At 47.1% G+C, this 27,198-nt stretch overlaps 1 protein-coding gene across 5 annotated transcripts in view; it reads left to right on the top strand.

Annotated features, from left to right (window-relative positions):
- The first annotated feature begins 1,785 nt into the window (after positions 1 to 1,785).
- ilf3b (interleukin enhancer binding factor 3b) overlaps positions 1,786 to 27,198 on the top strand; it is an 85,620-nt gene continuing 60,207 nt past the window's right edge. For 4 of the 5 annotated variants that reach the window (XM_072490759.1, XM_072490758.1, XM_072490762.1 and 1 more), the window contains exons 1-4: positions 18,523 to 18,689; positions 20,341 to 20,503; positions 22,514 to 22,740; positions 25,566 to 25,592. In XM_072490759.1, the coding sequence (XP_072346860.1) occupies positions 18,526 to 18,689; positions 20,341 to 20,503; positions 22,514 to 22,740; positions 25,566 to 25,592 (581 nt within the window). In that variant the 5' untranslated portion in view covers positions 18,523 to 18,525. Of the gene's footprint in view, positions 1,905 to 18,522; positions 18,690 to 20,340; positions 20,504 to 22,513; positions 22,741 to 25,565; positions 25,593 to 27,198 lie in introns of those variants that run through there. The other variant, XM_072490760.1, reaches the window with a different exon arrangement.

Below are 27,198 nucleotides of genomic sequence, written 5' to 3'. Positions count from 1 at the left end.
GGGGACATGGGTCTGGGCTGGAGGGATGGGTGTTGCGGATATGGGGCTGGGGGGATGGGTGTTGGGGATATGGGGCTGGGGGGGATGGGTGTTGGGGATATGGGGCTCGGTGTTGGGGATATGGGGCTGGGGGGGATGGGTGTTGGGGATATGGGGCTGGGGGGATGGGTGTTGGGGATATGGGGCTGGGTGTTGGGGATATGGGGCTGGGGGGTGTTGGGGATATGGGGCTGGGGGGATGGGTGTTGGGGATATGGGGCTGGGGGGGATGGGTGTTGGGGATATGGGGCTGGGGGGGATGGGTGTTGGGGATATGGGGCTGGGGGGGATGGGTGTTGGGGATATGGGGCTGGGGAGGATGGGTGTTGGGGAAATGGGGCTGGGGGGATGGGTGTTGGGGATATGGGGCTGGGTGTTGGGGATGGGGATATGGGGCTGGGGGGGATGGGTGTTGGGGATATGGGGCTGGGGGGATGGGTGTTGGGGATATGGGGCTGGGGGGTGTTGGGGATATGGGGCTGGGCTGGGTGTTGGGGATATGGGGCTGGGCTGGGTGTTGGGGATATGGGGCTGGGCTGGGGGGGATGGGTGTTGGGGATATGGGGCTGGGCTGGGGGGGATGGGTGTTGGGGATATGGGGCTGGGCTGGGGGGGATGGGTGTTGGGGATATGGGGCTGGGCTGGGGGGGATGGGTGTTGGGGATATGGGGCGGGGCTGGGGGGATGGGTGTTGGGGTTATGGGGCTGGGCTGGGGGTGGGTGTTGGGGATATGGGGCTGGGCTGGGGGGGTGGGTTTTGGGGATATGGGGCTGTGCTGGGGGGATGGGTGTTGGGGATATGGGGCTGGGTGTTGGGGATATGGGGCTGGGGGGAGGGGATGGGTTTTGGGGCTGGGCTGGGGGGGGTGTTGGGGATATGGGGCTGGGCTGGGTGTTGGGGATATGGGGCTGGGGGGGATGGGTGTTGGGGATATGGGGCTGGGGGGGATGGGTGTTGGGGATATGGGGCTGGGCTGGGGGGGGGTGGGTGTTGGGGATATGGGGCTGGGCTGGGGGGGGGGGATGGGTGTTGGGGATATGGGGCTGGGCTGGGGGGGATGGGTTTTGGGGATATGGGGCTGGGCTGAGATGGGTGTTGGGGATATGGGGCTGGGCTGGGGGGGATGGGTTTTGGGGATATGGGGCTGGGCTGAGATGGGTGTTGGGGATATGGGGCTGGGCTGGGTTTTGGGGATATGCGGCTGGGCTGGGGGGGTGTTGGGGATATGGGGCTGGGCTGGGGGGGGATGGGTTTTGGGGATATGGGGCTGGGCTGGGTGTTGGGGATATGGGGCTGGGCTGGGGGGGGTGGGTTTTGGGGATATGGGGCTGGGCTGGGGGGGGGGGGGGTGGGTTTTGGGGATATGGGGCTGGGCTGGGGGGGGGGGGGATGGGTTTTGGGGATATGGGGCTGGGCTGGGGGGGGGGGTGGGTTTTGGGGATATGGGGCTGGGCTGGGGGGGGGGATGGGTTTTGGGGATATGGGGCTGGGCTGGGATGGGTTTTGGGGATATGGGGCTGGGCTGGGCTGGGGGGGATGGGTGTTGGGGATATGGGGCTGGGCTGGGGGGGATGGGGATATGGGGCTGGAGGGGTTGCAGCTGCTTCATTGTCTGGCTGCAGCTGAGGAACTACACTCCCCAACAGGCAACGGGGGAGCACGTCAAACGCACGGGGTGCGCATAACGTCAGTCCCCAGCGTCCAGGGTCCGCGGCGATGTGATTGGCCAGCGTGAGGGGGCGGAGCCGGCCAGCCGCAGCTGCGCGTGCGCACTCGAGCCCATAAAGGAGCCGTTAACGGCGCGTGGGTCACGTGAGCCTTTTTGTCCTTTTCCCGTGGAGAGTGCGGCCGGCAGCGGGCGAGGGTGAGTTGGGGAGCGAGAGCGGGGGAGCGAGAGCGGGGGGCCGGGGCGCTGCTGGGCCTGGCGGAGGGGGGAGCAGAGCGCACCCGGGCGCCGCTCCGCGCTCTTGCCCCCCGCGCCGCCGCCAGGCAGCCGGAGCCGCGCAAGCATAAGTGCGTCACCCGCGGCCCGGGCTCCGGGTACCGGCTCCGGGGGATGGGGCGGCGGAGGCAAAGTCGGAGTTGGACCGCGGATGGCGTCCCGCCGCCGGCTGCGAGCCAGGGCGCCGGTCCCAGTCTGGCCGGCCTGCCCCTCCCCCCTCCTCCCCGCGCCATGAGGCTGCCGCGCTCAAAATGGCGGCGGGGGGAGGGGAGAGAGAGAGAGCCCAAAATGGAGCCGGCCCTGCACTCTGATTGGTCTGTCAGCCCTGGCGCCTGATTGGTCTGCTCCCCCCGGCCCCTGATTGGTCTGCTTCTCTCCCCGGCCTCTGATTGGCTAATGGGACGCGCAACATCATGGCGGCACTATTGCAGAACTTCCGTTGTTGAGGCTTGGACTGGAGTCACCCTGGAGAGAATCTGAACCAGAGGGAGGGAGATGGCAAGGGTGGAGTGGGGGAGGGCTAGGGAGGGAGAGTTAGCATAGGAAGGGTGGGGACGAGAGAGCGAGTACGGGGAAGGTGGGAGAGCGAGCACAGGGGAGTTGGAAGCGAGGGAGAGCGAGCACAGGGGAGGTGGAAGCGAGGGAGAGCGAGTACGGGGGAGGTGGGAGTGAGGGATTGCGAGCACGGGGAGATGGGAGCGAGCACAGGGAAGGTGGAGGCGAGGGAGAGCAAGACGGGGGGGGGAGGGAGAGAGTGGAGGCAGGAAAGGGTGGGTGGGAGATTGAGCGCAGGGAAGGATAGGAGCTGTGCATTTCCCCAGCACGGACCAAAAAACTGCCACCTGCGCCATAACTCCCAATTATCTCATGGACCGGTTGCATTCAAATTGAAGTTGCTGTTTTTTTGTTTCAGGGTGATTTCTCTTTAGCCTTACAAATTCTTACAGCTAGTTGCCTCCATTAAGTGGCGCACTCTCATTGACTTCACGTGGATGCGTCCATGGGTTTGCCATTCTGTCAATGCCAATTGGCTATTCAACAAAGCAAAAGGCTGTCTCGTTGCAACCGTTTTAGGGGGAAAGCATTATTTGCCCAGGGATAGTCTGGCGAGGAGCACGGAGGTTCTGTGGCTGACGTCTGTTTCTGGCTCCCCTCCCCCACCCTGCATCGTCTGCACGGATTGATGTGGGCTCCGCACTGACCCTGGTTACCAAGTTTATTTTGAAAGTTGCTATTGCATCAGATTTCACCACTGTTTTACAAAGTGCATTCCTCATCCTTGTAATTCACTGTGTATAGAAAATGTTCTAGTCTCGTTTCTGGTTCTTTTGCCATTTATTTTATATCTGTCCTCTGATTTGTCAGTGGAAGCAGTTTATTCCTGGATACTCTATCAAAACCCTTTGTGAATCTGTGCGCTTAGATTTACTGTTCTTAGGGGGACAATCCCAGCTTCTCCAATCTCTACGCATAACAGAAATCTGGCATCACTGACAATCTAATAAACCTTCCAAGGCCTTAACTTCCCTCCAAAAGCATGCCGATTGGACACACTATCCCAACTGAAGCCTAGCTCAACCACTTGCAAGTGTTTTTTGTGATTCTGTAGGAACCTAACTTCAAATGATCTTCTGTTATATATTCTGATACAATCGATCCCTATTAAGTCTGCTTATTGGAAATGGGTAAAGATATCGAGCCACATGCAGGGATAGAGTTGAGCTATATGATGGCACAGTGGTTAGCACTGCTGCATCACAACTTCAGGGAAAGGGTGCAGAGGAGATTTACCAGAATGTTGCCTGGTATGGAGGGAAGATCTTATGAGGAAAGGCTGAGGGACTTGAGGCTGTTTCCGTTAGCGAGAAGAAGGTTAAGAGGTGACTTAACTGAGGCATACAAGATGATCAGAGGATTGGATAGGGTGTACAGTGAGAGCCTTTTTCCTCGGATGGTGATGTCTAGCACGAGGGGACATAGCTTTAAATTGAGGGGAGATAGATATAGGACAGATGTCAGAGGTAGGTTCTTTACTCGGTAGTAAGGGTATAGAATGCCCTGCCTGCAACAGTAGTGGACTCGCCAACACTAAGGGCATTCAAATGGTCATTGGATAGACATATGGACGATAAGGGAATAGTGTAGATGGGCTTTAGAGTGGTTTCACAGGTCGGCGCAACATCGAGGGCCGAAGGGCCTGTACTGCGCTGTAATGTTCTATGTTCAGGAACCCGGGTTCAATTCTCTTCTCCGGTGACTGCGCAGTCTGCACGTTCTCCCTTGGGTTTCCTCCGGGTGCTCCGGTTTCCTGACAGTCCAAAGATGTACAGGTTAGGTGGATTGGCCATGATCAATTGACCCTTAGTGTCCAAACGGGATTAGGGTGGAGGCGTAGGGTGCTCTTTCCAAGGGCCGGTGCAGACTCGATGGGCCGAATGGGCCTCCTGCACTGTAAATTCTACGATTCTGTGAACTAATCTGTGACTTACTGACTGGTGAACAGAGGGGGGGCTGAATGTTTTATTTACTTAATCATGGGTTCCCCATTCATCTTTCTACTGGTATTGTTTGCATGTTTTTTTCTCTGCTTTGTTTCTGTAAAAAAACAAGGGGCAGGTGCTTTGTTTGTGTAGGGGGAGCTGTCCACTAATCTAGCCTCGATCTGATTGAAAGGAACTAAAGGCGACTGATATGTCTCGGTGTTCAAGGAACAGTGGATCATTCAGTTTCGGGAGCTTTCTGCCATTCATCTCATAGTTTTTTTGAAATATAAATGTAAAGTACCCAATTCATTTTGTTTTCCAATTAAAGGCAATTTAACATGTCCAATCCACCTACCCTGCACATCTTTGGGTTGTGAGTGTGAGAGACACGGGGAGAATGTGCAAACTCCACATGCACAGTGTCCCGGGGCCGGGATCAAACCCAGGTGCTCGGCGGCATGAGGCAGCAGTGCTAACAACTGCGCAACCATGCCACCCCTTCTGCCATTCATAGTTGATGGGTATCTTCCCATGACTCTATTTTGTTGGTGCATGTGTGACTCAAAAATCCATTGATCTCAAAAAATTATTGGTTGAACTTTTTGTTGGAGTGTTTCACACTGCTACCACCCTTCTCCTTAATGGCCTGGCTGAATTTTACAGCTGTCTGCTTATCCTAGACTTTCCCATCAGATTTCTCTGAATCCTAAAAATCTCCGTCAAATCACCTCATAACCCTCTACGCCTTTTATATTCCATAGAATAAACGCTTATGTATGTAATCTCTACTTGTGATGTAACCATTAGATCTCATAACATTCTGGTGAATCTGCATTCTCCAAGGTCAGTGTACCCTGTTTTAAGATGCAGTGCCCAAAACTACACCGTACTCCAGATGTGGTCTAATTAGCCTCTGGGTAAGTTTGGGACGTACTATATTTTAATCATTTTTTATATGTGGACCTCTGGACCCGGCTTTTCACCATTCTTTCAATATCCATTGGATACAGGAGTGGTACTGTGAGACGGCTAGTATTATATACCACTTCTTGTGAAAGAGGAAACATATAAACCTGGAAACAGCAGACTAATATTGGTGTTGGGAAAGTTATTGGGGCCCATTTTAGAGCAAATAAACATTAATTTGGAAAGCCATTGATTACCCAAGGAGAGTCCGCATGAATTTAAGGTAACTTGTATTTGACTAATTTTATTAAATTCTTTGAGGATAACTGAGAAGGTTGATCAGAGTAGTGCAGTGGATGTTCTGTGCATACATACCGTTCAAAGTGACAGTGCCACACAGGTTTATGAAGAAAATGGATGACTAAAGAGGTAAGGGGGCAACATAAAATTAAAAGAAAAGGCATGGAAAAATACATTAAACAGATACTGGAAAAGATACAAAGAAAAATAAAGGATCACAAGCTATTAAAAAGGAAGTACGGAAAAAAACTTGCAAGAGATGCCAAAATGAACTCAATGAGTTTTAAATTATATTAGGAAAAAGAGGGTGATCAAGACCAATGTGTATCGCAAACACTGATAATAGCATTAATGTCAATGAAAGGATAATGGCAGACATTGAATACTTTGGGTCACTATTTACAGTAGAGGAAGTGGTCAGCATGCTTGAAACCCCCAAGGACTCAGAAACATTAATATAAACAAATCAGGAAGAGAATACTGACACTAAATATTAACAAATCCCCAAGACCAGATGGCTTCCATTCTGGAGTTTTGAAGGGTGTATTCTAGCTTTCCACTATTAGAAAGTACTCTGTCCTATCCTTTTTCTTTTTTTTTTATTAAATATTTTATTGAAAATTTTTGGTCAACCAACACAGTACATTGTGCATCCTTTACACAATATTATAACAACACAAATAACAATGACCTATTTTATAAACCAAAAAAAAAAATGAATAAATAATAAATAACAAAAATGAAAACTAGCCCTAATTGGCAACTGCCTTGTCACAAGTAACACTCTCCAAAAATATAATTTAACAGTCCAATATATAATTATCTGTAGCAACGACCTATACATACTATACAGTATATATTAACAACCCTGAGAGTCCTTCTGGTTCCTCCTCCCCCCCGATCCTGGGCTGCTGCTGCTGCCTTCTTTTTCCCATTCCGTCTATCTTTCTGCGAGGTATTCGACGAACGGTTGCCACCGCCTGGTGAACCCTTGAGCCGACCCCCTTAGGACGAACTTAATCCGCTCTAGCTTTATAAACCCCGCCATGTCATTTATCCAGGTCTCCACCCCCGGGGGCTTGGCTTCTTTCCACATTAGCAATATCCTGCGCCGGGCTACTAGGGACGCAAAGGCCAAAACATCGGCCTCTCTCGCCTCCTGCACTCCCGGCTCTTGTGCAACCCCAAATATAGCCAACCCCCAGCTTGGTTCGACCCGGACTCCTACTACTTTTGAAAGCACCTTCGTCACCCCCATCCAAAACCCCTGTAGTGCCGGGCATGACCAAAACATATGGGTATGATTCGCTGGGCTTCTCGAGCACCTCGCACACCTATCCTCCACCCCAAAAAATTTACTGAGCCGTGCTCCAGTCATATGTGCCCTGTGTAATACCTTAAACTGAATCAGGCTTAGCCTGGCACACGAGGACGACGAGTTTACCCTGCTTAGGGCATCTGCCCACAGCCCCTCCTCGATCTCCTCCCCCAGCTCTTCTTCCCATTTCCCTTTTAGTTCATCTACCATAGTCTCCCCTTCGTCCCTCATTTCCCTATATATATCTGACACCTTACCATCCCCCACCCATGTCTTTGAGATCACTCTGTCCTGCACCTCTTGTGTCGGGAGCTGCGGGAATTCCCTCACCTGTTGCCTCGCAAAAGCCCTCAATTGCATGTACCTGAATGCATTCCCTTTGGGCAACCCATATTTCTCGGTCAGCGCTCCCAGACTCGCGAACTTCCCATCCACAAACAGATCTTTCAGTTGCGTTATTCCTGCTCTTTGCCACATTCCATATCCCCCATCCATTCCCCCCGGGGGAAACCTATGGTTGTTTCTTATCGGGGACCCCCCCCAAGGCTCCAGTCTTTCCCCTATGCCGTCTCCACTGTCCCCAAATCTTCAGTGTAGCCACCACCACCGGGCTTGTGGTGTAGTTCCTCGGTGAGAACGGCAATGGGGCTGTCACCATAGCCTGTAGGCTAGTCCCCCTACAGGACGCCCTCTCTAATCTCTTCCACGCCGCTCCTCCTCCTCTCCCATCCACTTACTCACCATTGAAATATTAGCGGCCCAATAATACTCACTTAGGCTCGGTAGTGCCAGCCCCCCCCATCCCTGCTACGCTGTAAGAATCCCTTCCTCACTCTCGGGGTCTTCCCGGCCCACACAAAACCCATGATGCTCTTTTCAATCCTTTTAAAAAAAGCCTTCGTGATCACCACCGGGAGGCACTGAAACACAAAGAGGAATCTCGGGAGGACCACCATCTTAACCGCCTGCACCCTCCCTGCCATTGACAGGGATACCATATCCCATCTCTTGAAATCCTCCTCCATCTGTTCCACCAACCGTGTTAAATTTAACCTATGCAATGTGCCCCAATTCTTAGCTATCTGGATCCCCAGGTAACGAAAGTCCCTTGTTACCTTCCTCAACGGTAGGTCCTCTATTTCTCTACTCTGCTCCCCTGGATGCACCACAAACAACTCACTTTTCCCCATGTTCAATTTATACCCTGAAAAATCCCCAAACTCCCCAAGTATCCGCATTATTTCTGGCATCCCCTCCGCCGGGTCCGCCACGTATAGTAGCAAATCGTCCGCATACAAAGATACCCGGTGCTCTTCTCCTCCCCTAAGTACTCCCCTCCACTTCTTGGAACCCCTCAACGCTATCGCCAGGGGCTCAATCGCCAGTGCAAACAATAATGGGGACAGAGGGCATCCCTGCCTTGTCCCTCTATGGAGCCGAAAATATGCAGATCCCCGTCCATTCGTGACCACGCTCGCCACTGGGGCCCTATACAACAGCTGCACCCATCTAACATACCCCTCTCCAAAACCAAATCTCCTCAACACCTCCCACAAATAATCCCACTCCACTCTATCAAATGCTTTCTCGGCATCCATCGCCACTACTATCTCCGTTTCTCCCTCTGGTGGGGCCATCATCATTACCCCTAACAACCTCCGTATATTCGTGTTCAGCTGTCTCCCCTTCACAAACCCAGTTTGGTCCTCGTGGACCACCCCCGGGACACATTCCTCTATTCTCATTGCCATTACCTTGGCCAGGACCTTGGCATCTACATTTAGGAGGGAAATAGGTCTATAGGACCCGCATTGTAGCGGGTCCTTTTCCTTCTTTAAGAGAAGCGATATCGTTGCTTCAGACATAGTCGGGGGCAGTTGTCCCCTTTCCTTTGCCTCATTAAAGATCCTCGTCAGTACCGGGGCGAGCAAGTCCACATATTTTCTATAGAATTCGACTGGGAATCCATCCGGTCCCGGGGCCTTTCCCGCCTGCATGCTCCTAATTCCTTTCACCACTTCTTCTACCTCGATCTGTGCTCCCAGTCCACCCTTTCCTGCTCTTCCACCTTGGGAAATTCCAGCCGATCCAAGAAGCCCATCATTCTCTCCCTCCCATCCGGGGGTTGAGCTTCATATAATTTTTTATAAAATGTCTTGGAACACTCCATTCACTCTCTCCGCTCCCCGCTCCATCTCTCCTTTCTCATCCCTCACTCCCCCTATTTCCCTCGCTGCTCCCCTTTTCCTCAATTGGTGTGCCAGCAACCTGCTCGCCTTCTCCCCATATTCGTACTGTACACCCTGTGCCTTCCTCCATTGTGCCTCTGCAGTGCCTGTAGTCAGCAAGTCAAATTCTACATGTAACCTTTGCCTTTCCCTGTACAGTCCCTCCTCCGGTGCTTCCGCATATTGTCTGTCCACCCTCAAAAGTTCTTGCAGCAACCGCTCCCGTTCCTTACTCCCCTGCTTCCCTTTATGTGCCCTTATTGATATCAGCTCCCCTCTAACCACCACCTTCAACGCCTCCCAGACCACTCCCACCTGGACCTCCCCATTATCATTGAGTTCCAAGTACTTTTCAATGCACCCCCTCACCCTTAGACACACCCCCTCATCTGCCATTAGTCCCATGTCCATTCTCCAGGGTGGGCGCCCTCCTGTTTCCTCCCCTATCTCCAAGTCCACCCAGTGTGGAGCGTGATCCGAAATGGCTATAGCCGTATACTCCGTTCCCCTCACCTTCGGGATCAATGCCCTACCCAGCACAAAAAAGTCTATTCGCGAGTAGACTCTTATGGACATAGGAGAAAAACGAGAACTCCTTACTCCTAGGTCTGCTAAATCTCCACTGGTCTACACCTCCCATCTGCTCCATAAAATCTTTAAGTACCTTGGCTGCTGCCGGCCTCCTTCCAGTCCTGGACTTCGACCTATCCAGCCCTGGTTCCAACACCGTATTAAAATCTCCCCCCATTATCAGCTTTCCCATCTCTAGGTCCGGAATGCGTCCTAGCATCCGCCTCATAAAATTGGCATCATCCCAGTTCGGGGCATATACGTTTACCAAAACCACCGTCTCCCCCTGTAGTTTGCCACTCACCATCACGTATCTGCCCCCGTTATCCGCCACTATAGTCTTTGCCTCGAACATTACCCGCTTCCCCACTAATATAGCCACCCCCCTGTTTTTCGCATCTACCCCCGAATGGAACACCTGCCCCACCCATCCTTTGCATAGCCTAACCTGGTCTATCAGTTTCAGGTGCGTTTCCTGTAACATAACCACATCTGCCTTAAGTTTCTTAAGGTGTGCGAGTACCCGTGCCCTCTTTATCGGCCCGTTCAGCCCTCTCACGTTCCACGTGATCAGCCGAGTTGGGGGGCTTCCTACCCCCCCCCCCCTTGTCGATTAGCCATCACCTTTATCCAGCTCCTCACCCGGTTCCCACGCAGCTGTATCTCCCCCAGGCGGTGCCCCCCCGCCCATCCTCTCCCATACCAGCTCCCCCCTCTCCCCAGCAGCAGCAACCCAGTAATTCCCCCCTCCCACCCCCCCCCGCTAGATCCCCCGCTAGCGTAATTACTCCCCCCATGTTGCTCCCAGAAGTCAGCAAACTCTGGCTGACCTCGGCTTCCCCCCGTGACCTCGGCTCGCACCGTGCGACGCCCCCTCCTTCCTGCTTCTCTATTCCCGCCATGATTATCATAGCGCGGGAACCAAGCCCGCGCTTCTCCCTTGGCCCCGCCCCCGATGGCCAACGCCCCATCTCCTCCACCTCCCCTCCTCCCCCCATCACCACCTGTGGGAGAGAGAAAAGTTACCACATCGCAGGATTAGTACATAAAACCCCTCTTTGCCCCCCACATTCGCCCCACCACTTTGTTCGAACGTTCTTTTTAATAACCCGCTCATTCCAGTTTTTCTTCCACAATAAAAGTCCACGCTTCATCCGCCGTCTCAAAGTAGTGGTGCCTCCCTCGATATGTGACCCACAGTCTTGCCGGTTGCAGCATTCCAAATTTTATCTTTTTATGAAGCACCGCCTTGGCCCGATTAAAGCTCGCCCTCCTTCTCGCCACCTCCGCACTCCAGTCTTGATAAACGCGGATCACCGCGTTCTCCCATTTACTGCTCCGAGTTTTCTTCGCCCATCTAAGGACCATTTCTCTATCCTTAAAACGGAGGAATCTCACCACTATGGCTCTGGGAATTTCTCCTGCTCTCGGTCCTCGCGCCATCACTCGGTATGCTCCCTCCACCTCCAACGGACCCGCCGGGGCCTCCGCTCCCATTAACGAGTGCAGCATCGTGCTCACATATGCCCCGACGTCCGCTCCCTCCACACCTTCAGGAAGACCAAGAATCCTCAGGTTGTTCCTCCTTGCGTTGTTTTCCAGTGCCTCCAACCTTTCCACACATCGTTTCTGATGTGCCTCCTGCGTCTCCGTCTTCACCACCAGGCCCTGTATATCGTCCTCATTCTCGGCTGCCTTTGCCTTCACGACCCGAAGCTCCCGCTCCTGGGTCTTTTGTTCCTCCTTTAGCCCTTCGATCGCCTGTAGTATCGGGGCCAACAGCTCTTTCTTCATTTCCTTTTTTATCTCTTCCACACAGCATTTCAAGAACTCTTGTTGTTCAGGGCCCCATGTTAAACTGCCACCTTCCGACGCCATCTTGGTTTTTGCTTGCCTTCCTTGCCGCTGTTCTAAAGGATCCACTGCAATCTGGCCACTCTCTCCTTTTTCCATCCGTATCCAGGGGGGATTCCCTTCTGGTTTACCGCACAGTGTTTTTAGCCGTCAAAATTGCCGTTGGGGCTCCTATCAAGAGCCCAAAAGTCCGTTTCACAGGGAGCTGCCGAAACGTGCGACTCAGCTGGTCATCGCCGCACCCGGAAGTCCCTATCCTTTTTCAATGGGTAACCTCTTCAGTAATTTGTCTTCAATTTCATGAATTTCAACTTTATCAATGGTTTATAAATGACTTTTGGAAGTCCAGGAATAATGTCATAGACATTCTCCTGTCCACTGCTTTAATCAACAAATTAATTCCGCAACCTCTGATATGGTTCCAAATCCATGCTGGCACTCTTTCATCTGGAAATGTTCCTGGGTTTAGGCAGCCCTCCTTTAATTGTAAACAATTCAAGAACTTCAGCTTCTGATTCATGCTCATGGTTGCAAAAGCAATGGTGCAGGCTCCTGTTAAAAATTCCTTTCCTGAAAGTCAGTGTTTCATTTGGAGGAATTGTTGCTGAATTGTAAGCTGGATTTTGTGCGTATATGGTTTTCATGTTTACCATGTCACTGGAACTCTTCTGGCTAATCTCCCCAATGGCAAAGTGCATTAAATCATCTTTATGATTACAGTTAAAACAAGACAACAGATGCAATTCATGTACTCTAATTGAATTGCCACTTGTTTGCACTACATTCCTGTTGGGCCTTCCCCTATAAGGAAGGGAGCACTTAGATTATCCGCTCTGGTGGTGATATTCACTGCTTTATATCAGCAGTGATGTGGAGATGCCGGCGTTGGACTGGGGTGAGCACAGTAGGAAGTTTTACAACACCAGGTTAAAGTCCAACAGGTTTGTTTCTATGTCACTAGCTTTCGGAGCGCTGCTCCTTCATCAGGTGAATGAAGAGGTATGTTCCAGAAACATATATATAGACAGATTCAAAGCTGCCAGACAATGCTTGGAATGCGAGCATTAGCAGGTGATTAAATCTTTACAGGTATATCAGCAGGTAATGGTTATATTTGAAGTTCTAATTGGAGCATGTAAACAATTGAATACAGCCATGGGACAGTGATTGGTGAGGGGGTGTCACCACACCAGTTAACACTGGCTGTCAAGTGGTACTAAATAACTTCATTCTGGGTCTCTAACTAAAGCTTGTGAATTTTGGTAAGAGATATTTCTGAGTAAGTGGAACCCTCCAGTGGGATTTACTCTAGCTATCAGCAAAATACACTTCCGGGGTCCCAAGTTCGATTCCTGGCTTGGGTCACTGTCTGTGCGGAGTCTGCACATTCTCCCTGTGTCTGTGTGGGTTTCCTTCGGGTGCTCCGGTTCCCTCCCACAAGTCCCGAAAGACGTGCTGTTAGATAATTTGGACATTCTGAATTATCCCTGTGTACCCGGAATGTGGCGTCCAGGGGCTTTTAACAGTAACTTCATTGCAGTGTTAATGTAAGCCTACTTGTGACAATAAGGATTATATTATTATGTGCATGAAAGCAAGCTCCAAAGGAAACTTAAAGAACAACTAGTTAAGGAAACCAGAGAAATGAAGAGAAGTTTCCAAGAAGTCTGAAGGTAAAGGAACAGAGGACCCAGGGACTAGAACAGGACACTATTCAGTAAAGCCACAGATAAAGCTGAAAAGAAGTTGGCTCATGAGGCCAGAAAGCTATTGAAGTAGCTGTAAGGTTATTAACAGATTCTGAGACATTACCTGAAAGGAGTTGGAAAATCTGGAGCTCGATTCCTTAGCAAAACAGTGAAGTGAAAGCTATGTTTGAATGGATAGTTGGAAACCTGGAGCTTGACTCACAGCTGATGGAAAGCATAGTTTGAAAAATTTTAAAGCGTGCCTTTTTGGGAGTGGAGCACTAATTTGACAATCATCTGAGTGGAATTTGAGAAAATTCACAGAAGATTGTTGAGTGGCATCGGCCATTCGGTTTCAGAGTGGGGTGTTATCTGTGAAAACTGTATATGCTCATGAACCTGAGGGGGTGGGGAGAAAAAGAGAGTAAAGGAGTTAATAATCAAACTTTCGCGTTGGATTATCCGTCGGCAAGATCCGCTGAATCACCGGCAGCGCACTCACACCCGCGGATTTCCAGACTGCGCGGGAGTGCCCATAATGGGAAACCCTATTGGCTGGCTGCCGGGAAGGAGGATCCCGCTGCTCGCACCGGAAAACAGGTGCGACGGGACGGAGAAACCCTTCAAGTCTAATAAATAAATGCCTTGTTTCTTGTTAAAAACAAATTAGCAGTTCTATGACTCTTCCTCCATGTTTTATTTTTAAAAGTAAAAGTTACGATCTTTTGAGCCAGGGTTCCATTCTGGAATCTTTCCCTCCAGTAGGAACACCAACTGGGGTGGTAACAAGACAAGCTGTGGCTGTATACGTAAAAACGAAGAAAATAGGAGAACGCCATTTGGCCCTTCGAGTCTTCTCCGCCATTCAATCATGGCTGATCCCCATTCTCCTGCCTTCTCCCCATAACCCCTGATCCCCTTATTAATCAAGAACCTATCTCTCTCTGTCTTAAAGATACTCAAGTGATTTGGCCTCCACAACCTTCTGCGGCAATGAGTTCCACAGATTCAGCACCCTCTGGCTAATGAAATTCCTCCTCATCTCTGTTTAAAAGGATCGACCCGTTAGTCTGAGATTGTGTCCTCTGGTTCTGTTTTTCCCACAAGTGGAAACATCCTCTCCATGTCCACTCTATCCTGTCCTCGCAGTTTCCTGCAAGTTTCAATAAGATCCCCCCTCATCCTTCTAAACTCCAACGAGTACAGACCCAGAGTTCCTCATACGTCAAGCTGTTCATTCCAGGGATCATACTTGTGAACCTCCTCTGCCAAGGCCAGCACACCTTTCCTTAGATACAGGGCCCAAAACTGCTCACAATACTCCAAATGGGGTCTGAACAGAGTCTTGTACAGCCTCAGAAGTACATCTCTGGTCTTGTGTTCTAGCCCTCTTGACATGAATGCGAACAATGCATTTGCTTCCTAACTGCCGATTGTACCTACACATTAACCTTAAGAGAATCATGAACAAGGACTCCCAAGTCCGTTTGTGCTTCTGATTTCCCCAGCAATTCCCCATTTAGAAAATAGTCTGCCTAAATTCCTCCTTCCAAAGTGTATAACATCACACTTTTCCATATTGTATTTCATCTGCCACTTCATTGCCACACTCCTAGCCTGTCCAAATCCTTCTGCAGCACCCTTGCTCCCTCAATACTACCTATCCCTCTACAAATCTTTGTATCATCTGCAAACTTAGCAACAGTGGAATGGCAATCGAACCTGGGACCCTGCAGCTGTTGAACAACAGTGCTAAAGCAGCACTTCCTGCCCTAAAGGTGTCCTGGTTGCTAAGCAATGACTTTTGATTTCTCCAAGCTTGTCTACTTGTAACGCTCTCACCCTCTCTAAGCACAATAGAGGCACTGTTTGAACTGACCAGAACCCTCACATTTGTCTATCGTTATTCTAACTAGAATTTGACTCCTCTTGCACAGAGCCACTAAATTAAACCCACTTAAATGCATAACTTATTTCCCTTAAAACTACCTGTGTTTTCCTGACAGTCTTGTTTGCCAGCTTCCTGATTTTCTAGAAGCTCACTTTGAGAAGAGTCACATAAAGATACCAAAAACACACGATACAATATAAAAGGTACAATTTTAAAGGAGTGCAGAGAGACCTGGAGATGTGTGCATAAATATTTGAAGGTGAAAACACAGCAGACAATGACACATGGGATCCTTTATATTCCTTTATGGCATGTGAGTCTCGTCGATGCCAGTATTTGAACTTCTGGATCTGTTCTGTGTTTGTCCCATTTAGCAAGGTGATAGTGACACACAGCAAAGTGAATTAGTATCCACAGGGACTGTGGGTGGAGTGTCATTTGTACCAATGCAGTCTTGGACACCTGTTACAGACAGGTTGGTCAGGGAGAGGTCAATAGGTTTTATTCCTCACCTATTACAGGCCAAGTTTGGCAAATATGTCCATCAGGATGCGGCCAGCTTGGTCACCAGTGGTGCTACCTAACCACTCTTGGTGATAAAGATTGAAGTCTTCCACCCTGAGTACATGCCATGCCCTTGCTAGCCTCAATGCTTCTTCCAAGTGGTGATCAATATGGGGAAGGACTGAGGGAGGGTGATATGTGAAATCAGCAGACGGTTTCTTGCCTGTGCACACCCAGGGCCACTTGCTCCTGACCAAATACTATTGTGCTGCCACTTCTGGTGGCTCTCTTTGCTGTTTGGATAGGACATATTCAGGGCTGGTGATGGAGGTGCCTGGGCATTGACTAATATATGATTTGGTGAGTATCACTATGTCAGACTGTTGATTGACTCGACTGAAGGGCTACTCAATTTTGGCACAAGTCCCCAGATGTTACTGAGGAAGAGTTTGTGGAGTAAACTGAGTGGGTTTGACTTTGTTTCTGGTGCCGAGGTTGATGTCGGGAGGTTTTGGCTGGGAATTGAATGTGTCCTCGCAAGGAATAATTGCTGGGATTTGTGGAAGAGCTTGGTGATGGAGTAACTATTCTTCAAATGAGCCAGTACAGATTTAGGCCTACTTCTCTCCTGTACTATACTAATTCTCTGATTACCAATTTTGTGTCCCACTGATTTGCTTCCTGGTGCTGTATGCAGTAAAGGCAATTAATGGATTGCATTACTTAATTTTATAATAATCTTTATTGTCACAAGTAGGCTTACATTAACACTGCAATGAAGTTACTGTGAAAATCCCCTAGTCACCACATTCCGGCGCCTGTTCGGGTACACGCAGGGAAAATTCAGAATGTCCAAATCACCTAACAGCACATCTTTCGGGACTTGTGGGAGGAAACCGGAGCACCTGGAGGAAACCCACGCAGACACAGGGAGAACGCGCAGACTCCGCACAGACAGTGACCCAAGCAGGAATTGAACCTGGGACCCTGGTGCTGTGAAGCAACAGTGCTTGCTACTGTGCTGAATAGATGAGCAGGATTGAATGAAAGAAGCCGGGAGTGGTGGGGGGGGTAATGGCAGGGAGACTTGAAGTTACTGTGGCAATGGTAAGGGAAGCCAGTGCAGTAATAAGACGAGAGTGGAATCGGGTGCGTCAAGTCCCACTTTTTGTTCAATGGTGGAAGATGGACTGCTGAATTGGTTCAGTGGTGAGGGGAAATAGCCCACCGTGTCACAGTGGATACTTTTTGTGACTTTGTTCAGGGCTGTTTAAATGCTACAACAGGGATGCAGTAGTATGTCGAATAATAAAATGCTGAAAGACGTGCTGTTAGATAATTTGGACATTCTGAATTCTCCCTCAGTGTACCGAACAGGAGCTGGAGTGTGGCAACTAGGGGATTTTCACAGTAACTTCATTGCATTGTTAATGTAAGCCTACTTGTGACACTAATAAAGATTATTATTATGAATAAATAAGTTGCATAGGAGCCAGGTGATTAAACACCGGGTAGGAAAACCTCACCTGTGTGTTGAGCTAAAAGCTGTTCGAGAGTCTGAAAGATTACATGGAGTGACATTTCCGTTGGAGAGCTTTCATCTCTCAAGCTTGCCAGATTAGTCTATGTTTTAACAGGTTGCTCGAGTACTTTGCAGCAATGTCTCAGTAAACTAGCACTCAACTTCATTATAGTTTTCATTTATTGAACAGTGCACATACAGGTTGGCATGTGCAGATGAAAAGGTTAATGCTTGAAGGGTGTGTAGGAAATTCTAAAATGTGATGTACCACTTGCAGGACAGACCAAGAGGCTTGTGGCTTATTTTTTTGTTTGCTGAGTTGTAAGTGCTGGACTGCTGAATTGGCCTCTTTTTTTTTTTTTTTGATACTGATAGCAATTCAGGGCTACCTTTTTGAAGTGGAAGTACATTTGTGGATCATATTTAGTTATGTGCATGAGGCTCCACCTTTTGGATGGATGGGATTGATTGAGGCTCTGGATCCCTTGTGTATCAAATATAATATTATCATCTATTGTATTTACATCAGCTCTGAGTTATCTACTTAGTCCCTTTCCTTTGTCTCTGCCAATATTTATCAACTTTCACTCAAATCTAATATTGATTTTGCTTCCAATACTGTTCCATGTAGAGCATTCTATGTTCTAACACTGCACTTCTTTCTGAGACAGCTTGCATTTATACACACCAGTTACCAAATGACTTTTTAAAATTGCAAACAAAACAGGCTTTTGGCCCAACTTGACCCTATTTATCCTGATGAGCAGGATCCCTAACTCCCATGTGCTCACTAGATCCAATTTCCCTTTATTTCCTGTCAGTCATATAACCCATTCTTAAATGTAAACGTTCTCTACATCAGTCCCTAACTTGGGAGAAGGAACAAGAAAAGAGTGGGGAACCATGACCTAACCTTTTCACTGTGGACATTCTAAGCTGATCACATAGTGGTCTGAATTGATTGGACTTTTCGTTTTCTGCCCAGTAGCCTTCCTTCGGTCTGAAGATTAAATATAGACTGGTTCACGAATGAAGTATTCAGGGTTTTTTGTTTTGTTTTAGGTTGTTTAGCTGTTTCGAAGTTAAGGTTGTTTTATTGTCCTTTTTGATGAAAGGGTATTAGTGTTGCCCATGTTTGTCCTAAATCCTGCTTATCTATTGCATCATGGTGCTGGGTGGCTGTAGGTATTAAAATGAACCTACGTTGCAGTGCAGTAATAATTCTACAGTTGGTGGAATTCTTTCCTTGTTTGAAAGGATAAACATTTACTTGCAGGCTATGGCTCGTGGTGGTTCAAAGAAATCTCAAGGTGGTAAGAGAAAACTAAAAGTGATGCCACCACCACTGCCAGTGTGGGACAAGAGGCAGGCTTACATGGAGCTCCTGTACTGGGACGAACTCATTCGCAGTGGCAGGCGCCTGTACCCTCAGGACTACTATAGGTAAATGCTAGGCTTCACAGGTTGCCAATTCAGAGTTTCATGATCAGCTGTTTAAAGCATATTGAAACTTGGAGGGAGGGGTCATGGGTGTCATATTGCTCTCAGTCCACTGTCCCCATGGTGAGTCTTCATTGAAGTGTGGCTTTTGAGGTACTATTGCAACTTCTTTTGCGCCCTTGGGATATTGTCTGCATGTTGCAGGAGATGTGATGATTACGTTGATACTTGCAGCCCCTTGCGTTTCGGGCTGAAGAGTCTGCGTGGTGTATTAAATGGCTCTACTTCCAACAACCGTATAATCCCAAATCTGTTAATTCTCCTCTTGACTGAGATCATGACTAGTCAGGAAGCTCCTTTTTGGATCTGACAGGAACTACTTTGGCCTCTTGATCTTGGGGCACATGGCTCTCTAAAGGTTCCCATGCCCATATCAAATATTCACTTGCCTCGATGGTAAAATACACTGTTTCACATCAAGCTCACTTCATTGTATTTATTGTTTTCAGTAGTTGTCCGGCTCTGATGTTTGCAGAGTTTCTTTGTGACTCCCAAGTTTATATTCTGAATTCAAGTTTATATTCTGAATTCATAAGTTAACTCAACATTGCAAGTATTTGTTTTAATATGTTAGTGTAAACTTACCATGTATTTTGTTAAAAGCTGCATGGTAGCAGGCCCAGTCAAATACTTCCAGTTTTCCACAATGCTGCGCAGGCAAACTGGACGAACTGTTAATGTCGGGCATTGCAAGTGTAAGTATTAAAACTGCATGGACTCTGGAATAATATATAAAACGTATTGGATGAAAATTGAAGCACGCTTTAATGAAGGATCATCACTCCTATTTATTATAGGTGTAGCTAGTTATTGCTGGACTTGAAATGGTATCACTGAAACTGGAGTCTGGTATTCTCTCATGTCTTGATGGGGTCCCCCTTATTTGGTGAGACTGTTATATGTGCCACTAGTCAAACCTGAATGAGGAGGATGAGATAGGACATGCAGTGATGAGTAAAGTTTGTGACAATTTTTGCTGTTATACTGAGATTTCCTAGAACATATTGTTGAGTTGCTCCAAGTCAGAGGAAATGGCTGTGCTGTACTTGGAAGGAGCTACTGGCATGTTTATTTGGCTAGCTGCAGCCCAAGCTTTTGAAATCAATGAAATGTATTTTGGACCACTTAACTTTGGCTACATGAATTGATCCTCAGATTTCCATCGCTGAAGTGGGCTTTGCAGATGCTTTGATTCCCATTTGCAAAATTCTTAAGACTTGAAATATTGTGATTTGTCACTCCTGTTGTCTTTTCTCTGAGTAGCCCAGGAACTATGTAGATTTATGTCATGTGGGTGGTAAGATGTGATAATAGATACGTAGATTAGTAACATTTTGTTCAACATTATTGATGATTGTACTGATCAAGCAAGTCAGCTGTAAAATAGGCGGTGGTTCAATTCATCCAAACTAGAAGTCTGAATAGTTTGCCTTAAGTTTCCAGTATAAGTTTAATCTTGCTGCTTTACAGTGAGGTGGATCATAGGATTTACACTGGAGCTGCAGTTGAATATAGACACTAACTGAATACTAAACCTTTTTGTAAGATGCTGATTGAGAAGAGATGTGGGTTCTTATAGTCTTTTCAATTATAGGTACGAGGAGCTGCGCCTGTGGTACGACTGTCTGTGTTTTGAGGAAGGGCTGAAATCTTATCATCTGAGGACATTTGAAAAACATCCCAAAGCACCAAAGAAATCGAGTAAGAAGCCAAAGAAACCCTCCAAGGTAGAGCGGGTGGAGGCTAAGACCACAATGGTAAGTGTAGTGGTATGGGAAAAGGAGATTTCTTTTATCCTTGAGGCCTATGGCTATCTTAAATGTGTTTTTCTGACTAAAGGAGTAATTTGTGGTTGTTTGGATGCTACAAACTTTTTTAAAATTCAAATCCCCACTTCATTTTGGAAAAACTGATTAATTCACATTTCATTTAACAAAACATGCTGTCCAGCTCAGCTGTAAACCTGGTTACTCAGCAGATGCATAAGATACATATACATAAATAACGGTAGCAACACCGTTAATAAAGGGCAACATGGTAGCACAAGTGGATAGCACTGTGGCTTCACAGCGCCAGGGTCCCAGGTTCGATTCCCTGCCGGGTCACTGTCTGTGCGGAGTCTGCTCGTTCTCAACCTCCTTTTTAATAGGTGGCAAACAGATCAGTCTTGGTGACTTACAGAAGTGCATCTGATGAATTGTATAGGATGTGACCATAAGACGTAGGAACAGAAGTAAGCCATTTGGCCCATCGAATCTGCTCTGCCATTCGATGAGATTGTGGCTGATCTGATATGTTACTAAACTCTACTTCCCTGTCGTATCCCCATAACTCTTGATTCCCTTACTCATACGGTTATCCTCCTGTTTATCCCAATTTGACAAAAATTAAGATGTCTAAATCTGACTATCTGTCCAATGTGTTTGACGCCTGTCTTGTTCCCTTCTCTTATCCTCTGTAATAGATCCTGTGAGTTTGAGAGGATCAATTCTTCATTGGCTGCACTGCACACTAGAATGATTGATTTCTGAAGGAATAAGAAATCTACTTTCATATTTTAGAACAATATGATCATTACTTTTTTTTAAAAAAAATGTATTTTTATTACAAACATGTATCAAAGCAGGTTGCAGCCAATAACCACCCCGGGAAACATACTTCCCAACAACCAACTCTACAGTCTGTGCAGATCCTCAAACACAGTCACAAACATCCCCCACTTTTTCTCAAACTCCCCTGCTGAGCCCCTTAACTCACACTTTATGTTCTCCAACTGCAGGAAGTCGGACAGGTCACCCAACCAAGCCGCAATCCCCCTGGTGGCGATGCCGACTGGCACTCCAGCAAAATTCGCCGCCGTGCAATCAGAGAGACGAAGGCCACGACATCGGCCTTCCTCTCCTTGAGCTCTGGCTTCTCTGAAACCCCAAATATCGCCACCAAAGGGTCAGGGCCCCCCTCCTCCTCCGCTATCCTGGCTAGGACCGCAACACTCCCGCCCAGAATCTTACCAATTTTTCAAAACCTCAAAACATGTGCGCGTGATTCGCCCACACCTCTCACACTCAACTGCTATCCCCTGAAAGAACCCACTCATTCTTGCCCGAGTTATATGTACCCTGTGCACCATCTCAAATTGTATCAGGCTCATCCTTGCCCAAGAGGAGGTCCTGTTTACCCTTCGGAGTGCCTCACTCCATACTCTCCAATTGATTTGCCCTCCCATTTCTCCTTCATCTTCACCACCCGCTCACCTGTCTGCTCCCCCAGCTACTTGTACATATCCCCAATTCTTCCCTCCCCTTCCACGTCTGGAAGCAGCAGTCATTCCAGCAGGGTCTATCCCGGCAACCTAGGGAACCCCCTCCAGACCTTTGGCGCAAAGTCCCTAACCTGCAGATACCTGAACTCACTACCCCTCGGCAGATCTATCCTCTCCCTTCTCCAGACTGACAAACCCTATGTTTGAGGATGGGATCTAGGTTAGCAGTGACCTATGGTCAAGTAATTTGGTGGTCTCTGTCTAGATTCACAAAAGCTGCATCCTCAGTTGGATGTGACTGATGAACATGGGAGTCACACCCAGCAGGATTTATATCCTTCAGAACAAGATGTTTGCAATCATTACTGATAGTTGCAAGTGTTTGTAATCTGGACCAGGCATAAAGTGAGGTACATCCATTCAGCTTCCTTTTGAAATGTGTATTTTCTTCTTAATAACTGAATTGGAAAGGGGAAACTTGAATTTAAAATGTTGTTTCTTCCAGCGTCCCATGCGTATATTTGTGAATGATGACCGGCATGTGATGGCAAAACATGCTGCCATCTACCCAACTCAAGAAGAACTGGAAGCTGTTCAGAATATGGTGTCCCACACAGAGAGGGCACTGAAAGCAGTTTCTGACTGGTTGGATGAGCAAGAAAAGGCCAGTATTAAAACCGAGGTTCCTGAAGTGACTGAGGCACCAACACCAGAAGGAGAGAATAAGGAGGGGTATGTAGAATTAATGTAGTAAAATAAGAAATGAATAACCTGCATTGTGGAAAGGTTTGGGCACTGTGATTTATAAGTTGGAGGATGAACAGTGTCTACTTTAAGTTGTTGAGAAATAAACACAACAATGGGATATCTAGCCCATTGGGCTGCTCTGCCTTTAAATAAGGTAACGACTGACCTGATTGTGGCAATAACTCACATTTTCCTGCCCGTCTTCTATAACCCTTGACTCCCTTATCCTTCGCTGCTCCCTCTGGAGGAGAATTCCAAAGACAAACACCGATCAATAAATTTTTCCTCATCTTCATCTTGTGCAGTAAACATTTATGTGGCACCTTATTGAATGTCTTTTGGCAACATCTACTGGTTATTCTTTATCCGCCCTGCTTGTTACATCCTCGAAAAATTCTAATAAATGTGGCGTGTGATTTCCCTTTCACAAAACCATGTTGACTACCTCATGGTATTGTGTTTTTCTGAATGTTCTGCTACCTCAATAATCAATTCTAGCGTTTTCCCAATGACTGGTGTTAGGCCATCTAGGTTCCTGCTTTCTGCCTGTCTCCTTTTTAGTAGTGGCGTTATAATAGCGGTTTTCTAATCTGCTGGGACCTTTCAAGAATCTTGGGAATTTTGGCAAATTACAACCGATGTATCCACTATCTTTGCAGCCATTTCCTTTAAAACTCTAGGGTGCAGGCCATTGGGTCGAAGGGACAGGTCAGTTTTTATAGTCCTATTAGTTTTTCATAGTGTTCGTTTTAAGTTCCTCCCTCCCTTTTACCTCTTTAATTTTCTTCTATTCTTTGGTTGCTTCTGGCATATTTTAGAACATAGAACGATACAGCGCAGTACAGGCCCTTCGGCCCACGATGTTGCACCGAAACAAAAGCCATCTAACCTACACTATGCCATTATCATCCATATGTTTATCCAATAAACTTTTAAATGCCCTCAATGTTGGCGAGTTCACTACTGTAGCAGGTAGGGCATTTTGCCGTGAGAGCAGATAGAAAATACTTCTAATTTCCTTATTACCATTATTGATCGCCCAGGATACCAAGGGACCAATGCTCACAACCTTTCATTTCCTTTCTATATACTTGTAGAAGCTTTTATTGTCTCATTTTATATTTCTTGCTAGTTTTCTGTCATACTTAAATTTCTTATTATTCTTTTAGCCATCCTTTACTGTTTCTAAAACTTTCCCAGTCCTCTGGCCTATCACTACTGTTTGTAATATTGCACTTCCAATTTGATACCATTCTTAACTCCTTTAGTGAATCAAGGATGGTGAACTCTTCTCATATGGTATTTCTTTCTCTCTGGAATATAGCTTGAGAGTTATGAAATATATCCTTAAATGTCTGCCAGTGCTTCTCTACTGTATTCCGTTTTAACCTATTTTCCCAGTGCACTTTAGCCAACTTTGCCATCAGACCGTTGTAATTGCCTTTATTTGAGTTTTAAGACTCTAGTTTAAGAACCACAGTTCTCGCCCTCAAACTGAACGTGCGATCACTCATTACCAGATCTAAAGTAACCCGTCTTCTGGTTGGTTCCAGACCGTTTTGTTGTAAGAATCCCAAATGAACTCATCTTCCAGGCTACCTTTGCCAGTTTGATTTGTGTATTCTATACAAAAAGGGACAATTAGAATGTGCAAACTCCACAAGGCAGTGACCCGGGGCCAGGATCGAACCCGGGTCCTCTGCACCATGAGGCACCAGTGCTAACCATTGAGCCACCATGCCGCCCATTTGGGTGATGATATGTTACCTGTGTACAGAATGTTTAAATTTAAGAATGACACAAGGTTGAAGGAAGCCATTATACCATGCCATTACCTGGCAGAGTTATCCTGGCTTGTAATGACTTTCCTTTTTGTTTTGGATGGGTGTAAGATTTGCAGTCTCTCAGTCTTGTCATCAGCCCCATACTCAATGTTTGGAAGAATGTGGTTAGAGTCTTTGCAGTTGACAGTTTTGCTTTTTACGGTAATACATCCCATCTGGACTTGGTGATTTCTCAACTGAGTACAGCCAGTCTTTTAAGTACTGTTATCCATTTTTAATCCTGTCCTATATTGTTACATTTTTAAAATCTGCGACATTGTAAGCATACTGGTAAAGGTAGATGTGTAAAGTATTCATTTAGGACCAGTCATGCCCACTGACTGTCTCCGCAAGAAGCTCTTGATTTTGGCTCCTAATTGGTCCCACCATTTACTGTTTATATGAAATGTTGACCTCCTGCTGTTATTGCCCATTCCCAAAAACGGTAGCAAGTATCCCCAAAACTCTGAGGCAGGAAGCTGGCACCAGAGTATATGATTAATCTGAATCGGTAAGCTGCAATTCCAGCAAAATGGACTAAATGATTCACTCAAGTGGCCCTTTTATAAAATTACTACATTGTTTAAGTGCATCACGTTTAGATCAATAAAGATAGACAATTTAATTTAGTCACAAATTTGAGCCTCAGGCTTTTAAAATTATGACTCTGAATAAATTCTAATGTATTGGTAACACTGCTGCCATATTAGATATATTTCTGTTCTCAGCAAACATTTCAATACCTGTGAAATTTTATGTGGTGAGAGGAACGAAAAGTTTAGTGGCTTAAATGTGTGTTTGCTTTGAGGGAGGGGGTGCTTGTGGTCGACCCTATTCTGGACTCCAGTGCTATGTTAAAACTGCTGAAAAAATTGAAATGTCTATGTGTACTCACCTGAAAGGGTAGTTAAGACTGAGCTGAAGCATGGATGGCACCACCAGTTACGTACATTTGTATGGTGACTTGTTTTTCTTTTTCTTTCACAGAACGGAAGACCATGACAACTTTACCATGTATGCCATTTTTTAAATAATTGAATTGGTAGATTGTGCACAGAAGCAAAAACTCTTATGACAAACATTAGCTCACGAGATAAATCTTGTATCATAATGCAGCTACTATCACAAATGTAGACTTTCAAATTCTATGCACGACAATTTGATTCATTGTTTTCTAACCTGATGCCTCCATATTGCTTGCATACTTAAACTGTGTCTTTAAAGGAAAGGTAAAAGCTGGGCAATTATTTGCTGTTCAGAATACTTTTTAAGGAAAACTTTAACCAATAGACTCTGCAGGTCAATGTTTATTGTATTATTATGCCACTTTCATTAACCTCACAATATTGAAATATCTTTTTTTTTAAAAGCCCTTGTTCCTCTTCAAGTGGCCAATGCCTATCCTCAACAATTTGAGGGCGGCACAGTGGTTAGCGCAGCTGCCTCACGCCGCCAGGGACCCGGGTTCAAATCCCGCCTTGTGTGACTGTTTGTGTGGTGTCTGCACTTTCTGCCCGTGTCTGCGTGGGTTTCCTCCGGGTGCTCCGGTTTCCTCCCAAAGTCCAAAGATGTGCCGGTTAGGTGGATTGGCCATGCTAAATTGTCCCATAATGTCCAAAACATTAGGTGGCGTTACGGGGACAGGGTGGAAGCGTGGGCTTAAGTGGGGTGCTCTTTCCAAGGGTGGTGCAGACACGAGGGGGCCAAATGGCCTCCTTCTGCACTAAATTCTATGATTCTATAATGTCCAAAGATATGCGGGTTAGGGTGGGGGAGTGGGCCTGGGTGGGGTTCTCTCAGTGCAGACTAGATGGTTCAAAGGCCTCCTGCACTGTAGGAATTCTGTGATCTAGATTTGTCTTACAGTTGAGATATTACAAAGAAGCCCTACCTCGCCCCTCTCTCCAGTGGACATAAGATTTCATGGCATTGTTTTGGAGAAGAGTAGGGGAGTTATCCCTTGTGTCCTGCCCAATATTTATCTATCAATTAGCACCGCTGGGATATTCTGTTTCCACTAGTTGATAAGTCAATGACTGGGGGGGGGTGTCACAGTTTCAAGATGGTCAGCAAGAGAGCTCGGAGTGAGATGAGGAGAATCTTCTTTATTCAGAGAGTTGTTGGGGTTTGGAATGCACTGTCTGGGGGAATGGTGGAGGCGGATTCCATTGGAGGTTTCAAAAGAGAGCTGGATATATAATTGAAAGTGCTGAGTTTAGAGCGCTACGGAGAAAGGGCTGGGGAATGGGACTAGCCTGGGAGACCGTGCAGACACGATGGGCCTAATGGCCTCCTTCTGTGCTGTAACTAACAAACAAACATACCATAAAATGCTTAAATGTCAAGTTTGCCTATTGACCCAATACTCCGTTTAAGCAAATAGATTGGATTCTATTTTAGATAGATATTATTTTGCAAATATTTTTTCATGCCTCATTGAGAGTCTTATTTTTTTTCGGTAGTTGAATGGTTCACTTTTGAACACCTGTCAAAACCACTGATTCTGTCACCTTGCTGGTACCAGCTTGCCAATATGGCAAGATCCCTATTAAGAACATAAAGAACATCATAACTAGGAGCAGGAGTCGGCCATCTGGCCCTTCAGGCCTGCTGTGCCATT

This window comes from Scyliorhinus torazame, chromosome 27, assembly GCF_047496885.1.
Source record: "Scyliorhinus torazame isolate Kashiwa2021f chromosome 27, sScyTor2.1, whole genome shotgun sequence".
In the NCBI taxonomy this organism is placed as follows: domain Eukaryota; kingdom Metazoa; phylum Chordata; class Chondrichthyes; order Carcharhiniformes; family Scyliorhinidae; genus Scyliorhinus; species Scyliorhinus torazame.
The sequence above is the reverse complement of the archived record's forward strand: the minus strand, read 5'-3'. Positions and strand labels throughout refer to the sequence as shown.